The sequence below is a fragment of the Aethalodelphis obliquidens genome, unplaced genomic scaffold (genome assembly GCF_003676395.1).
Source record: "Aethalodelphis obliquidens isolate GAN/ISIS:26980383/991018 unplaced genomic scaffold, ASM367639v1 scaffold8, whole genome shotgun sequence".
Taxonomy (NCBI): Eukaryota; Metazoa; Chordata; class Mammalia; order Artiodactyla; family Delphinidae; genus Aethalodelphis; species Aethalodelphis obliquidens.
The window spans coordinates 3,241,488-3,257,173 of record NW_020837952.1 but is presented as its reverse complement, the minus strand read 5'-3'; the positions used below and the strand labels follow the sequence as shown (position 1 = coordinate 3,257,173).

Below are 15,686 nucleotides of genomic sequence, written 5' to 3'. Positions count from 1 at the left end.
TCATGGGTATGGGATTTCCTTTTGGATGATGAAAATGTTCTGGAACTAAATAGTGGTGATCGTTGCACAACATTGTAAATGTACTGAATTCCATTGAGTCATACACTTTAAAATGGTAAATTTGATGTTATGTGAATTTTACCTCAATTAATAAGATAACAAAAAAAAAAAAAAAAAAAAGGAAAAGAAACGAAGCAGACCCAGGGATAGAAGAGGAAGAGGAAGAGAAAGGTGAGGAATCCGGAACACTTCTCCGAGCTTCGTGTCCTCATCCATAACATGGCGATACTAATGCTCCCATCCCCCAGCTGGCATGAGTAATGATGTGAATTAGTGTTCCGTAAAATGCTTAGCACAGTGGGCACCCAGAATAGAGGTTAACTTACTCTTTTCTATATAAGTGCCTAAAACTAGTTGTCCCCTTGATTACCTCTGTTTCTTGTGACTGTGGTTTGTGGCTCCAGCACGACCGCCTGTTTCTCACAAGGGCTTGTTTCACTCTGTCTCACTGCATGTGGCAGCTGCTGCACCATCTGGGATGTTGTCCTGCCTCCCATGTCAAAGACCAGTATGGTTCTCGGACCACTGCCACAGAATCCCCTGAGTGCTGATTTTGAGGCACCCACCTACTAAATCAGACTCTGGGGATGTTTGGTCTGGGGAAATTGGGGTGGGGGGGTCCTGCATTTTTGATGTGTTCCAGGTGATAATCAGACACATTCGTCTGAGACAACTGTTGTAATTTATTCCTATCTTTACCATCTCTTCCAGGAAGTCCACTCAGACCCCTCCCCTGAGACATGACCTGATACCCAATGTGCTCCTTACTTGTGTCTGGTTCTGAGAGTCTGGGTCAAAGTCACCTTGGGCTCTACTGGGTCTGCTCTTTCCCACTGGACCGGGGAACTCCCAGGGAAAGATGCCTGGCCCCCTCTTTCCTCTTGTCACACTCACTCCTCTTGAGTGTAGGTTCTCCTAGGATGCTGTAGGAAGTGAGACACTTTAGTTTTAAAGTCCTTAGAATCCTATTTCCTTTACTTCTACACATACCTGGGAGACCTTAGCTTCTCTCTCTTCCTTCCATTCTACTTCTGACTTTCTGAGATGGCATGGAACTTTTATTACTATGTCGCATCAGCCTTTGCTTTTCCCATCCCATCTCACCCTGCAGGATGTGTAGGTGTGGGCCAGCCCCACCCCACCCTGACAAGTGACCATGGATCCTGGAGCCGGGCCAGACTCATCTCTGACTGTCAATGAGCAGGTATCTTCTGGGGCAGGAAGAGGTGGGGGAGTGAGGGTAATGGACCAAGGAGGAAAACTCCATAGAGCCCCTCGTCTGTTTCTTACCAGAAACACCCGTCCAGATCGTCACTTTACCTATCCAGATGTAGTTGCCAGCTAGGATTTCTCAGGGGCTGGGTTTGAGGACTTAAGCTGTGACTTTAAAAAGTGAAGTTAAAATGTGAAAATATGTATAAGTTAACATGGGGAAAGATTTGGATATCAGGGAATTAATTTTTTTTCTTGCTTATATATCATTTTCTAATTTTTCTTGCAATGACCTTTTATTACTTATGTAATTTTTTTTTTCTTTGGAGAGCGTGGTTTATGGAATCTTAGTTCCCTAACCAGGGATCGAACCCAGGCCCCTGGCAGTGAGATGCCAGGGAATTTCTGACTTATGTAATTTTTAAAAGGAGAAAAAAGATTAACTAACATGTCTTAAAATGTGATGGGAGTAAAGTCCTTCACAGGCCAAGTTTGAGTCAGAAAGGGAACTGCTGGGGGGGGGGGGGCGGTTATTGCACTCTTACTCCCCTGATGGGTCACAGTGTTGCTTTTTTCCAGCAGTCTCTGGCTGGATCCAGTTTTCAGGCCTAAGGAGCGTGTTGTGGGAGTGTCTTCAGGCCTAGGCGGAGCAAGTCCTGACACAGAGCTTTTTAATGTACCGGGTGTCCCTGACTCTTGAATGGCCCAGTTGGAAGCATGTCAGTGCTGGAGGTAAAGCACTGAGTGCTGGCTCTTTCAGCAGGAAAGGGGACCCAGTGTTCCGAGGAGGCCCAGGGGCTGCCTGCATTGCTGGGCGTGGGGGCTCTGCTCCAGGTCGGAGCACGCCCACAGCAGAAGGCACACTGGAGCTGCAGGCCCACAGGGTACAAAGCTCCAGTCCAGGAGGGCCAGCGAGAGGCCACGTCTTCAGGATTCCTGACCCTCGCTTCAGGAAGTTGGCTTGGAGGGAAATCTTGGCCCGTACCCCAGAGTTTTGGAAATAAAGGAACCATGAGCTTAAAAAGTTACTCAGTATCGTGGAGCATTCATTTTCCACTCCTATAATAACTCAAGGGACGTGAAGAGGGATTTGCTTCTTGTCCCAGCGTAAGCTGTGGATATGGTGTTAGGGGCCATCGTAATCACACTCCAATATCCTAGCAGCCAAGAAGACAACCTTGCAAGGCTGTGGGAGAGGACTTTACCACTCCCTGAACTGAACCCAAGAGAGGAAACAAACAGAAATGTCCCCAAGTGGTCTGGCTCTGTGGGACTTTTCCTAGCTTGTGTCAGGCCCTTCTCCCTGTCACCAGGGCCTACTTTCTCCTAGTACCTCCTTCCCTGGAATCAGGGAGCTGCAGTCTGCTCCAGGCTCTGGAATTCTCACAGGGCACACAGTCCTTGAGCCAGGAGGTCTGCATCCTGACATGCTCTCTCCTCTCTCCCTCAGCCATACCCAGAGCTCCGGTTCCCCAGGGCTGATCCGTCCCTCCCCCCAGCAGTGTCCCCGTCCTCTGTTTGCAGGTCATCGTGATGTCAGGCCATGAGACCATCCGAGTTCTGGAGGTTGGAGTGGATGCCCAGATCCCTGCTGAGGAGGAGGGCAAAGCACTGGAAGGTGTGGCCGCCGAGGGCTCCCAGAGCGGAGGCCCCACCAAAGCCGGTGAAGCTGCTGGTGAAGCTGGGCCAGACAACCCAGACTCCTCCGCAGAGGCAACTGGTACGAGGCTACCTGCTCCCATGTGGCATTGCTCCGCCTGAGTCCCCTCCTGTGTTCCCCCCTGGAGAGCCAGCACGAAGCCGGAGGGGGCTAGGTGGATTTAGGGTCTCACTGTCATCCTGTCCACTGGACAGCCCCTGGTCACAATCTGTACTGTTGGTCAGCTCCTAGGCCACTCCTTGTCCCTGGAACTTTAGCTCTGGTTTCAGTCACTTACAGACCTAAACTGGGATGGGTCAGGGTGAGGGGATTGAATTAACCTCAGAGAGGGCTGCCGGGTCTAAACCAGACCCTCAAGCTCAAGGTGGAGAGGACTAAGCCTTCAGGATCCTGACGGCCCTTCCAAATCAGTACCTTTTGTGGTAGAGCTGGGCGGTGCCAGGAGTTGGGGATGGGAGGCCATCACACCCACCTTGGACTAAGGATGTGTGTGTTAGGGAGGGCCTTGTAGAATCCCAGCCCCTCACTCCCAGCTGGGCTGGCATGAGTCTAGCCTGGTGGGCTTATTTGTGCTCTTATTCTCCAAAGATGACTTCAGGGCATGAGTTTGATTCTCCTGCATGTGGAATGTATATGGCTGATTGACTCACGCTGTCTCCCCTGATGACCCTGCAGTACAGCTGTGAGACCGCCTGGGCTGTTCTAGAAGCTGGGGCTGGTCCTAGGCACTGCTCTCTGGGCACAGGGCACCCTTTCATTGACTTTCCTCATTAACACCTTATTAACACCTTTTGCAGGAAGCCTGGGGCCTCTCTTGCCAATTCCCCCAGAAAGCCATGATTCATCTCCCCTTGCTTTCTGCTGAACTTCGCCCCTTCCCTAGATTGGAGATGTGGTTGGGGGAGAGGGTGTGGGCCAAGAGGGGGAGACAAGAAGAGAGCAAAGAGAACAGGCAACTCTTTAACAAAACCCCTGCCAGATCTCACCTCCCTCGTTCTACTCGCAAATCAGTGTGCAGATCCATTTGGGACCCTGGTAACCCGGGTTATCTTTTCTCCTTTTGAGTAAAGGAATGACAAGAGAGGTGACCATTTTCCCCTAGCCTGGAAATGTTCTGCTTCCTTGTTGAGGCCAGGATGAGCCACCACCTGCTCCCATGGGCCAGTGCCCTGGTGAGCAGACAGGAAAGACAAGGATTCTCCATCTCGGCCACCCTTTCCATTTCTTTCCGGGTTTATCCACAGTGCCTTAACTTCCTTTTTTACCCTTTCATCCATCTTCCGTATCTCTGGCGCCTTAATTCTGCTCCTTATCCAAAACCTGCTCTCAGGAATTGATCAGAGATCAATTATTTACAACTTAGCATGAGCGTTCATGGTAGTGTGCATCTTCTTCCAGAGGTTTGTATACTTAAGCTTTTCACCAAAGTCTTCTTTATAAAGGAATTTCAGCCATTGTCAAGCAGGGAAGGGTGGTATGTTGATGGTACCTCCTAAGGAGCTGCCAGCTTAAACTGTGGCTTTGATGGGACGTTTCTGTGTATGTAATATTGAGAAGTGTTTCCTCTTAAAACAAAATAAAACTAAGTAATAGGAAACTTTCAGGATGAAAAAAGAATCTAGTGATTTGTGTCACTCTAAATTATTACCCAAACCTTGTCACACATACACATTTTTATAGGTGTGGCCCCTGAGGGCAGGCTAAGTAGCATGACACTTACCACCATATTATTTCATATTCCATGTCCTTTATTGACAGATTCACTCATCTGATTCTGGTTTTGGCTATTATCAAACTGTCTGACTTTTCATTGTCATAAACAGTGCTGCTTTGAATGGCCCTTTAATTTTATTTTTCTTTGAGGTGTAGTCCACCCAAATTCCTTTTGAAGAGAAGCCAATTGTTTACATAGGAGGAAGTCATCACACGGAAAAATACAAAATCTTGCCGTCAATGAGGGAAAAAGTAATTGGCTATGAGGTACCACCTATGCCTATTAAGCCAGAAAAATAAATAAACAGTGATAAAACCTAAATTGGGTGGTGCTGTGGAGAAACAGGTACATTGTTGATGGTGCTGTAAACTGGTTCAGTCTTCCTGAAAAGCAGTCTAGCAGGAAGCTACAAAAACCCTAAATGTAGGCAGACCCTAGGGCCCATGGTCCTACTCTGGAAATACAGCATATCCTAATGAAATGACTGTACACATGGTAAGCTTTCATCACTCGTGTCTATCACATTCCCATTTCCTCAGTTTCCTTTTTAGGTTTCATTACACTTTGTCAAGCAAAATATTTTTTAAATTTCCAGAGGTTCAGATTATCCTTCTCTGATTTTTTTTTTTTCGATAGTTAGAAATGTATCTCCCCTTCACAGTGGAGATAAATCTGCCATTTTGTTTTCTTTAGTATTTTATAAGGCTTTTGTGGTCGTTGCTTGTCTCTTTCATTCTTTAAGCAATCTGGATTTTTAAATTATATACTGTAAACAGTCTAGTCCTTAGTTAGGTTGGTGCCTTTCCAGATTAAAACACAGGCTGGGAATGCAACCTTGGAAGGTTATCTAGTTCAGTGGTTCCCACTTTTTCTGTGTGCTGTATCACAAGGGAGCTTAAAAGAAAAAGAGAGAGATGAAAGGTTCCTGGCCTCCACTCCTGGACATTCTGACTCAGTAGGCCTAGACTAGGGCCTGGAAACCTATACCCAGTCAGTATTTAGAAGCCACTGGTGTGATGAACTGGGAGATCGGGATTGACATATATACACTAATATGTATAAAATGGATAACTAATGAGAACCTGCTGTATAAAAAAAAAAATTAAAAAAGAAACCGCTGATCTGGTCGAACACACAACACCTAGATTCTCTTTAATGTCTCACCATATATTACATAATAACCCCTCTCGGCATTGTTGTGTGGCTTTAAAGAGGTTTCCTGGTACGGGTCCCAGTACCTAACTAAATCCAGGTGGCAAGAGGAAGCTCTCACCTGGGTGAAAAGCTCCAATGCATAGGAAGTTCCTTTAGAACTTCCTAGAAGCTGCTCACCCAGACTTCAGACCTCAGGGAATGGCAAGAAGAAAAGCTGCCTGGCCCGGAGAGCCCCGTTAATCCTGAGTGTATCCAAGACATGTCACTTCCAAGACTTCACCCTACAGGAGTCCCGCCCCTTCCCCAAGCCAGCACCTGCCTCCAAAAAGTAGCCTGAAGGTTGAACAATGATCCAGTTGCTGGATGAGCCAGTCGATCCCATTGATTCTAGCTCCTTCTCTCCCTGACACATGTTCCTTTCTGCTACTGATTATGTGATAGGTCCTAGCATCCTACAGAGCCAGGAGATGAGAGACTGATACCCAGCTGTGCCTGGGTCTGCATTTTCTTCATCCGCCTGTGAGAAGAGGGTGGCCTACCTTCCAGGTCTGGCACAGGGCTCTCCAGCCTCCTATTCTCACTACCCATAGCTTTTGGGAAGCTGCCTCTGTGGGCCAGGGAAGGCCAGTGATTAGCCTCGGGTTATGCAGAAATACAATGTAGGGCTGAGGGTCGTCACACTCACCCAGGCTCACTCCTTGTCCCTCTTTGTCCCAATGCCACTTGAAGTGAAGTCACTCCCGGGGATGCCTCCGAGCCCTGCCCCTGCCGTTGCCACCTTCAGCCAAGCCCCATGCCAGCCTCAGGCATCGCAGACCCTGACGCCGCTGGCTGTACAAGCTGCCCCCCAGGTAAGGGCCACCCCAGGGAGCTGGACAGAGGGCAGTGGGCAGGAGCAAGGCATGGGATAGCCAACATGGGCTGGCCGTGGGATCTGGGAACTTCATGAGGCAGGACGGGGAAGGGGCTGTGGCTTGAGGGAGGGAGTCTCCTACTAGGTACCCCTGGCCTCTCCCCTGCCCCAGATCAGGCCCCCTGGGAAAAGTAGATCTGCATTTGCCAGGTAATCTCCTTGGGTTCAGGAAGGATTATAGAGATTACATTAACTCCTTCAAGTCATCTAATGACTAAGTGAATGAATACCCTTGTCAGCCCCTCTAGGGGTTGCCTAGAAGAGTTCATGGATTTTTGGTCCTCATTTAGAGCCAGGGGCAGCCCCAGCTCAGTGAGAAGCTGTCTCCAGGGGCCTCCAGGCATGCTGAGCTCCCTGTGACCTTTCACTGCAAGCACAGTTCTCCGAGGCATCCGTCAGGATTGTCCTCCATCAGAACCTCCTGGAGGCCCCTGTGGGTCTTGACCACTTGGTTCCACCAGCCCCTGCCCCCTGCTTCCTGGCCACAAAGCATTGGTCCTGTGGGCAAGGGCCCGGGGAAGGCTTGGGAGGCACCAGACCGTGGTGGGAGAGGCCTGTGACCCTTCGTGGCCCTTGAGCAGGGCTAGGCCCTGTCCCTGATATGAGCTGCTTCTCTGAAGGCGGTATAGTCCAGTCCAGGTGCCCCCTCGGGCGGGGTTGGGCCTCCAGCTAGGGCTTGTCTCTTCCCCGCCCTCATGCGGCCTTTTCCCACTGCCCTCAGAATGCTTTGTGTGTGCTCAGCTGGGTCTCAGAGACCCAGTGTTTGCGCTGTCGATGTTGATTTTGTATTTTTTCTTTTCTTTCTGAAATCTCGTTTGCTTTTGCAGGTCTTGACTCAGGAAAACTTAGCCACAGTTCTGACAGGAGTTATGGTTCCAGCAGGGGCAGTTACTCAACCTCTTCTTATCCCCATCAGTATTGCAGGTCAAGTGGCTGGTCAGCAGGGGCTGGCCGTGTGGACAATTCCTACAGCAACCGTGGCTGCCCTCCCAGGACTGACCGCTGCTTCTCCCACGGGGGGAATTTTCAAGCCACCTTTAGCTGGTCTCCAAGGTAACGGCAACTCTCCCCAGGACTGCACCTGGCTCCCCACCACCTTACACTACCATCCCTGCACGTGTGCTTGCCATGTTGGACTCCAAACCCGCGGCCCTCCCAGGGCGACAGCCCTGGAGTCTGGATCTGGTGTCCCAGGCACCCAGCCACAGAGCTGCTGCACCACCTTGGGACTCTAGGCCATGGTACCCTGCTGGCCCAGCAGGCCTCTCTTCCTTCAGCCAACTGTCTGAGACTACCCCTCCCCCCTACGCCAGAACTCACCCCGTGACCAGCCTCCTGAGAAGGACTGCAAGAAGATTCAACTTCTGGTTTTCAATCTACACCTCTCCAGGCCCAAGGGAGGGGGGATGAGAGAAGTTGGCGTGTGCCGCCCCCGCCAAGATCAAGTGAATCACAGCTGCCTGTCCCCCCTGCCCCAACCCCCCCTCGTTCTCGTGCCAGATCCCTTGGGATTGGAGCCTCCCTGGGCTACGGCTAGGCGTTTGAGCACCTCTGTCTCTGCCTTGCTCCGTAGCAGCTGCCGTGCTGAACGCCGCTCTCCCGGCACCTGTACAAGCTGCCCCACCGGCCCAGGCCTCCTCGCCCACCCGGCCCCGACCGCCAGCCCAGCCCCAGACGCTGATCCAGACCCAGCCGCTGCTGCAGACCACACCTGCCATTCTGCCGCAGCCCACTGCTGCCACCGCGACTGCCCCCACCCCCAAGCCAGTGGACAGCCCCCCACAGATCACCGTTCAGCCTGCAGGCTTCGCGTTTAGCCCAGGAATCGTAAGCTGCTGCCCCCACCAGGGACTAAACGGGGATGGACCGAATCTCTGGCCAAGGGTGAACCTGACACTTCCCTCGGGGGAGGAAGGAGGTAGAGGACCAGCCCCCTGAACACGGCTCTCTTGCAACACTTCGGCACAGATGGGCTCCTTCTGAGGCCTTCCCCTGCAGCTGCCAGCCCATCCGTCCCAGACAAGAGCAGACAACCTCTGCCAAGAGGGCTGGGCAAATCCTCCAGAACCTGAACCACTGGACCAGCCTTGGAGGGTGGGATGATGTCTGGGGATTGCAAACTTGTGAGCTGTCGCTAAGGTGGAGTTAGAGGCTGTTAGATGTGACTAGAGTCACATCAGCCCCTCCAGTCTGGCCTTTCTACTCTCCCAGGGCTAGCCCAAAAGATCAGCCAGAGTTACTCCTCCATGACTGCGACCCTGCCCTTCCCTGCTCACCCCCTGCAGCCCCTGGCCCTGGACACTGTTCAGCTGGTGGACTTGGGCCTGCAGCCCACATTTACCTCTGCCCAGCATCCATCCCCCCTGCCCCAGTACCCTCGGCCCTCTTCCCTCTGCCTTGGGCTCTTTCTCGCCCCATCGCCTCTGAGCAAGGCTCTTCCTCCACCCACAGATCAGTGCTGCTTCCCTCGGGGGACAGACCCAGATCCTGGGCTCCCTCACTGCAACTCCGGTCATTGCCAACGCCGTTCCCAGCATGCCGGGGATCAGCAGTCAGATCCTCACCAACGCTCAGGGACAGGCAAGTGGTCAAAGCCAGGCCGAGGGGTGGGGACTGGTGGAGATGCTGGCTGTGGACGAGGGGCAGGACGTGGGCTGAGGGTCATGGGAGCTCAACTAGGGTGACGAGCTGCTGTTCATACCTCTTGTGTGACAGCTCTCTGCTGATGCTGAGGCCAGGCAGGGGCGTAGCCCCCATCCAGCCCTGGTGGTACTCACTCTAGCTGGGGGTTTTCGTTTACGGAACACTCGCTTTGTGACCAGCCTCTGTGCTAGGTGCTTTCTCATACATTATCCCACTTCTTGTTGAGTACACACCTACTGGGTGGAGATTTTTATTCCCGTTTTACAGGGGAGAAGGCTGAGGTTCAGAGAAATTAAGCCGCACCGTTAAAATGTGGCAGAGCAGGGATTCACATCCAGATCTGTCTGAATGCACATGCAAACCTACTCCTGCCCCACCACGGCTCTGGAGAGAGAATAAAGGAAGTGGCCCCTAGAGTGGGAATCCTTCACTTTCTGTGAGGACACAGGCCCAGAGGGGTTAAGTGATTTGTCTCAGTCCCTTCCTGCCAATGTGGGGATTTGGGTTGGGGGTGGACCTGGACGCTGCCCTCACACTTGGGGTCCCTATGTTTCCCCCCAGGTTATTGGAACACTTCCGTGGGTAGTGAACTCGGCCAGCATGGCGGCCCCAGCACCAGCCCAAAGCCTGCAGGTCCAGGCTGTGACCCCCCAGCTGTTGTTGAACGCCCAGGGCCAGGTGATCGCAGCCCTGGCCAGCAGCCCCCTGCCTTCTCCCGTGGCTGTCCGGAAGCCAAGCACTCCTGAGTCCCCCGCTAAGAGTGAGGTACAAGGGCTGGGTTGGGGGATGGGGGCAGGCAGTGCCGTCTGGCATGGGTGGCCTCCCTCCAGGCTGTGAGCGGGACGACACTATTTCCTGAAGCCCCTGGGAAAGCAGGGCACCTCCCCAAAGCGGGGGGAGGTTCCAGGGTAGAAGGTTCACACGAGTCCACGCATTCTCTGCCTGGGAAAACAGCACCACCGTCCCCTGACCCCTTACCTACACACACCCAGCATGTGTATATGTGCCCTCAGAGGTCAATAGCACTCTGAGAAAGCCAGGCAGGGGTGGTCAAAGTAAACTGGGCCTCGGCCAGCTCCAGGGTGAACAAATCGCTAGAAAGGCCCTGGGAGGTTCGTTCTGTACCCTCTCCCTCTTCACCCCTTCATCCCTCCACCCCTCCGCCCTGCACTGTGGCATTGATTATTCATTTATGTGTTCATTCTAGGAGCAGTTTTTGAGTGCCTACTATATTCCAGGTGCCGAAGATGTAGAGCTGAATAAGATGCCCTTCCTAACCTTAGGTAGCCCAGCATCAGAGACAATTATAAGTCAGCGTGGCAAAGGCTGTGATAGGGTCAGGAGAAGGTGCTTTGGGAACCCAGAGAAGGGAGCTCTCAGCAGACTGGGGAGTTTGACAAGGCTTCGTAGAGTAGGACACTGAACGAATCTAAAGGGATGAGTTGGATGAGAGAGTGTTCTACCTCCACAGAATTGCAGGAAGTACAGTGTGCCAGAGCAGAGGTTCTCAAACGGGAGTGTGCGGCAGAACCAACTGGAGGGCTTGCTGGGATGCAGATTCCCGGGCCCGACCCCAGAGCCTCTGAGTTAGTAGGTCTGGAGTGGCGTCCAAGAATTCACATCCCTAACAAGTTAGTGGTATGTAGCTTCCCAGCTTCATTGAATAACCTCTTAGCCTCATCTATAAAATGGAGGTGATAAGAGTACCAACTTCAGAAGGTTATGAATGTTAAAGGATAGATTACACATAAGGCAGTTTATACTCTGGTACACAGAGAGCACTTGAAAAATGGTGCTTTTATTGTCATCACTAATATTAGGTAGTGGGGAGGCGCGGGAGGGTTTTTAGCAGGGAAGTGGCTGATTAGATTTGCATTTAAAAAATTCCCTCCGTTATCCAGGTGGAGTCAAGAATTGGACTGTGGTGAGACTTGAATCATCGTCCCTGTTAGGAGACAGCTTAAACAATTCTAGCCAGAGACAAGGAGCTCTGAACAAGGCCCTGGGGATGACGAGGGAATGACTTGAAGCTACCAGGAGGTAGCATTCAGGGAACAGGACCCATCCTAAAGAAATCTGCACTTTCAGGAAGCTTTAGAAAAAATCATACTAGGGCTTCCCTGGTGGCGCAGAGGTTGAGAGTCCGCCTGCCGATGACTCAGGGGACACGGGTTCGTGCCCCAGTCCGGGAAGATCCCACATGCCGCGGAGTGGCTGGGCCCGTGAGCCATGGCCGCTGAGCCTGCGCGTCCGGAGCCTGTGCTCCATAGTGGGAGAGGCCACAACAGTGAAAGGCCCGCATACCGCAAAAACAAAACAAAACAAAACAAAAAAGAATCATACTAAAAATACTAATTTCATATATTTATAGTTTCTCCTGATTATAAATTCGATACATGTTATTTATAAAAATTCTAACATTATGTGTGATGTCAAAAGGTAAAAATCCCTTCTAACTCTACTTCCAGAGATGACTTCTGTTGACAGTTTGCTTTATATGCCTCAAGATTTTTTTTTTTCCGGGTAATTCATATGTCTTTTTAAAGGAATTATTCCATAAAAACTGTTTTTCATCTTACTTTTTTTTCTTTCACTTAGCACTGTGACCCGGAGCTCTTTCCATGGCAGCAGTTAAGAGAGAAACCTTATTCTTTGTCATGGCTGCACAGTATCTTAATGTAGAGAGGTCTCAGAAGTCATTTGCCAGTTCCCTATTAATGGATATTTGGGGCCTGGAGGCTCTAGAATCAGGTTTAGGTTTCTCGTTTTTTTTTTTTTTTTTTGCAGTACGCGGGCCTCTCACTGTTGTGGCCTCTCCCGTTGTGGAGCACAGGCTCCGGACGCGCAGGCTCAGCGGCCATGGCTCACGGGCCCAGCCACTCTGCGGCATGTGGGATCCTCCCGGACCGGGGCACACCCTGCATCGGCAGGCGGACTCTCAACCACTGCGCCACCAGGGAAGCCCCGAGGTTTCTCCTTTGAGGGCAGAGATTTGAGAGCAGTTATCTCAAGGGCGGACACTTGTTGGGGCTTTGACCAGGTGTGCTGAACCTTTCTGAGCCTCTGACCTGCCCGGGTCATAGGCAGCAACAAGGCCCCGGCTTGGTGGGGCACGTTCTATGCTTATTTTGGAGGTCATTATCATTGGGTGGGTGCTAATGCGTAGCTTCTAGTCTTGCTTTTTGGTGGGGCACAGGTAGGAGTGTGCTGGGTGAGTGAGGATTCCATGCCCACTTTTTAAAAAAAATTAATTAATTTATTTTTGGCTGTGTTGGGTCTTCGTTGCTGCATGTGGGCTTTCTCTAGTTGCGGGAGCGGGGGCTACTCTTCGTTACAGTGCGCAGGCTTCTCATTGTGGTGACTTCTCTTGTTGCAGAGCACAGGCTCTAGGTGCACGGCTTCAGTAGTTGTGGCACCCGGGCTCAGTAGTTGTGTGGCTCGCAGGCTTAGTTGCTCCACGGCATGTGGGATCTTCCCGGACCAGGGCTCGAACCCGTGTCCCCTGCATTGGCAGCCGGGTTCTTAACCACTGCTCCACCAGGGAAGTCCCTCCATGCCCACTTTTGCCCTGCCTCTGGCCCCACCAGAGACTCCACCCCCTGAAACAGGCAGGCGGGCAGTGGGGTTTGTTGGCGCTTCTCCTCGCAGGTGCAGCCCATCCAGCCCCCGGCAGCCATGCCCCAGCCAGCTGTGGTCATCGCCAGCCCAGCCCCAGCGGCCAAGCCAGCTGCCTCTGCTCCTATCCCGATCACCTGCTCAGAGACCCCTACTGTCAGCCAGCTGGTGTCCAGTAAGTGGCTTCTAGAGAGGCTGTGGAGAAGGGGAGAGGCATTTATTTGACCTCATTAGATGACCTCATCAGATGACGCTCTCCTTAATAAACTTCCTTGAGTCCACAGGGGAAGGGCACAGGCCCATTGCCAGGAACTGGCTTTCTTATTCTCATTCTGTGGAGCTGCATTCTATGCATGATGATGGTGGAGGCTGCTTAGCCAGCTGTCTGGCTGCTTCCCTGAGAAGCCAAGCCATTGGCTGTCTCCCCTATGGTCTCTCACCCAGCATTTGAGGAATGTGGATGGCCAACAGGTGTGCTTGGGGCCAGGCTGGGGAGAATGGGGGAGGGTCAACAGTTAGAGCTGGAAGAACTTGAAAATAGGCCTCTACCTCTATGCACATTGGTCCTGGCCCCTTACCCCCAAGTTTTATATGTCTTGGGGACAGGGGTGATGAGGGTCTTAAGGGTACATAGGTCTTTTGTCAAATGTCCTTATCCCTCACTACAGCACCAGGCTAGGCCAATGGGCAAGATAAGCAGTGAAGGTTGTCTGTCTTACACACACCCCTGCCCCCTTCCTCTGGCCTAGAGCCACATACCCCGAGTCTGGATGAGGACGGGATCAACTTAGAAGAGATCCGGGAGTTTGCCAAGAACTTTAAGATCCGGCGGCTATCCCTGGGCCTCACGCAGACCCAGGTGGGTCAGGCTCTGACCGCGACGGAAGGCCCAGCCTACAGCCAGTCAGCCATCTGCCGGTGAGTAAGGCTGCCTTGGACAAGGTCAGGGCACTCACAGGGGCCCAGGTGATCCGGCCCTTTTCCATATTCTCCCTGGCTTCCGCCCTCTTCCGGACAAGGAAAGCTGTTCTAAGGGTAGACATGAACACCTCGAGTAGCCAAAGTCTTTCTGGGGGCCCTCTGAAGTTTAACCCCAAATCCTGAGCATTTCTATTGTCTTTTATGGGAAAGCCAGGATCATGGTCCACTTAGGAATCCTAGAGGGACAGGAGAACAACTTACGAAACGAGTCACAAAAGTGGGAACTTCAGTTCTGGCTTGGTTCTCAACTCTAACCCACTATCACCCCATCATGCTCCCATCTCCCCCTCTTTTGAGGCATGACTATAAAGTGATGTAGCTGATTTTTCTGTGTGCAGCGTACAGACCGGTTCTGGTGCCGGTATTAAAGGAGGGGTAGGGAATTCCCTGCCGGTCTAGTGGTTAGGACACTGCTAGGGTCCCAGGTTCAATCCCTGTTCGGGGAACTAAGATCCCGCAAGCCACGTTACGTGGCCCAAACCAAACAAACAAACAAAGAAAAGAAATGAAGGATAGCCGAGGGTTTCAAACACGAAAAAACACACGGTTCAGGGATGGCCAAGAGGTTTCATCTGCCCGCCAATTATATAGATTAGACTAGAGTGACTATTAGACTACCGTGCCATGTTGGGAATTCTGTAGTCGCATCGGGGCTCAGCCAGAAAGAGTATTCTGTCTTAGAGATGCTGCAGTTGGAGGAGGACAGTACTTGCGACATCCGTTTGGCATCTCTGGAGGCCTCTCGAGATGACTCCTTAGAGGACCTCACCAATTTGGATACGAAAGTTCTGGAATGGTGCTCACTAAAGCAGTTGCCCTGTTATCATCGCACTACTGAACTGAGGCCATGGGAATGGTCTCCCTGTTATGACCTGGGATACAGGACAGTCCGAGGAGTCTGGGCTTGGCCGAGCCAGGGCGTTTTAGTGGGGGTGGTGAGGGGAACACTGAGCACAGCCCCACCAGCCCCAAGAGGAGCAGCCCCTTGTGGACAGCGCTCACGCCCGGTGTGGGGAGTAAGACACTCTCACTGTTCCTTCCTGGGCTTGGGTCACCTACAGGTTTGAGAAGCTGGACATCACGCCCAAGAGCGCGCAGAAGCTGAAGCCAGTGCTGGAGAAGTGGCTGAATGAAGCCGAACTCCGGAACCAGGAAGGCCAGCAGAACCTGATGGAATTTGTGGGAGGCGAGCCCTCCAAGAAACGCAAGCGCCGCACCTCCTTTACCCCCCAGGCCATAGAGGCTCTTAACGCCTACTTCGAGAAGAACCCGCTGCCCACAGGCCAGGAGATCACCGAGATTGCTAAGGAGCTCAACTATGACCGGGAGGTCGTGCGGGTCTGGTTCTGCAACCGGCGTCAGACGCTCAAGAACACCAGCAAGCTGAATGTCTTTCAGATCCCTTAGGGCTGAGCCCCCAGCCCTGTGTTCCAGCACTTTGTACCTTCCCTTGGCACCCGGCTGCAGCCACCGCCCTGCGGCATCTGTCATTCTGCCACACGTGGCTGTGTTTGCCCTGGGTCGTGAGACTACACTGTGCGCCTGTGTTTCAGCCCCCTCCCCCTCCCCCCATATCGTCCACATCCTGGGGAGGGCAGTGGGGCCCGTCTGAGACCTCCAGGCTTGGGCATGGTCACGCCAAGGGAGGGGATTTGTGGTGTCACTTGAAGAAGCACTTTGCTAATGTGGTTTTTGAAGGGTGAATTCTGGTTGGGAACCGGAAACTCCCCTCT

General features: G+C 52.2%; 1 protein-coding gene across 8 annotated transcripts in view; it reads left to right on the top strand.

Annotated features, from left to right (window-relative positions):
• POU6F1 (POU class 6 homeobox 1) overlaps positions 1-15,663 on the top strand; it is a 72,085-nt gene extending 56,422 nt beyond the window's left edge. For 7 of the 8 annotated variants that reach the window (XM_027106299.1, XM_027106296.1, XM_027106297.1 and 4 more), the window contains 10 exons: positions 1,172-1,264; positions 2,797-2,992; positions 6,531-6,652; positions 7,542-7,767; positions 8,288-8,541; positions 9,166-9,294; positions 9,919-10,122; positions 13,006-13,147; positions 13,722-13,890; positions 15,015-15,663. In XM_027106299.1, the coding sequence (XP_026962100.1) occupies positions 1,217-1,264; positions 2,797-2,992; positions 6,531-6,652; positions 7,542-7,767; positions 8,288-8,541; positions 9,166-9,294; positions 9,919-10,122; positions 13,006-13,147; positions 13,722-13,890; positions 15,015-15,360 (1,836 nt within the window). In that variant the 5' untranslated portion in view covers positions 1,172-1,216 and the 3' untranslated portion in view covers positions 15,361-15,663. Of the gene's footprint in view, positions 1-1,171; positions 1,265-2,796; positions 2,993-6,242; positions 6,348-6,530; positions 6,653-7,541; positions 7,768-8,287; positions 8,542-9,165; positions 9,295-9,918; positions 10,123-13,005; positions 13,148-13,721; positions 13,891-15,014 lie in introns of those variants that run through there. The other variant, XM_027106303.1, reaches the window with a different exon arrangement.
• Positions 15,664-15,686: the final 23 nt, after the last annotated feature.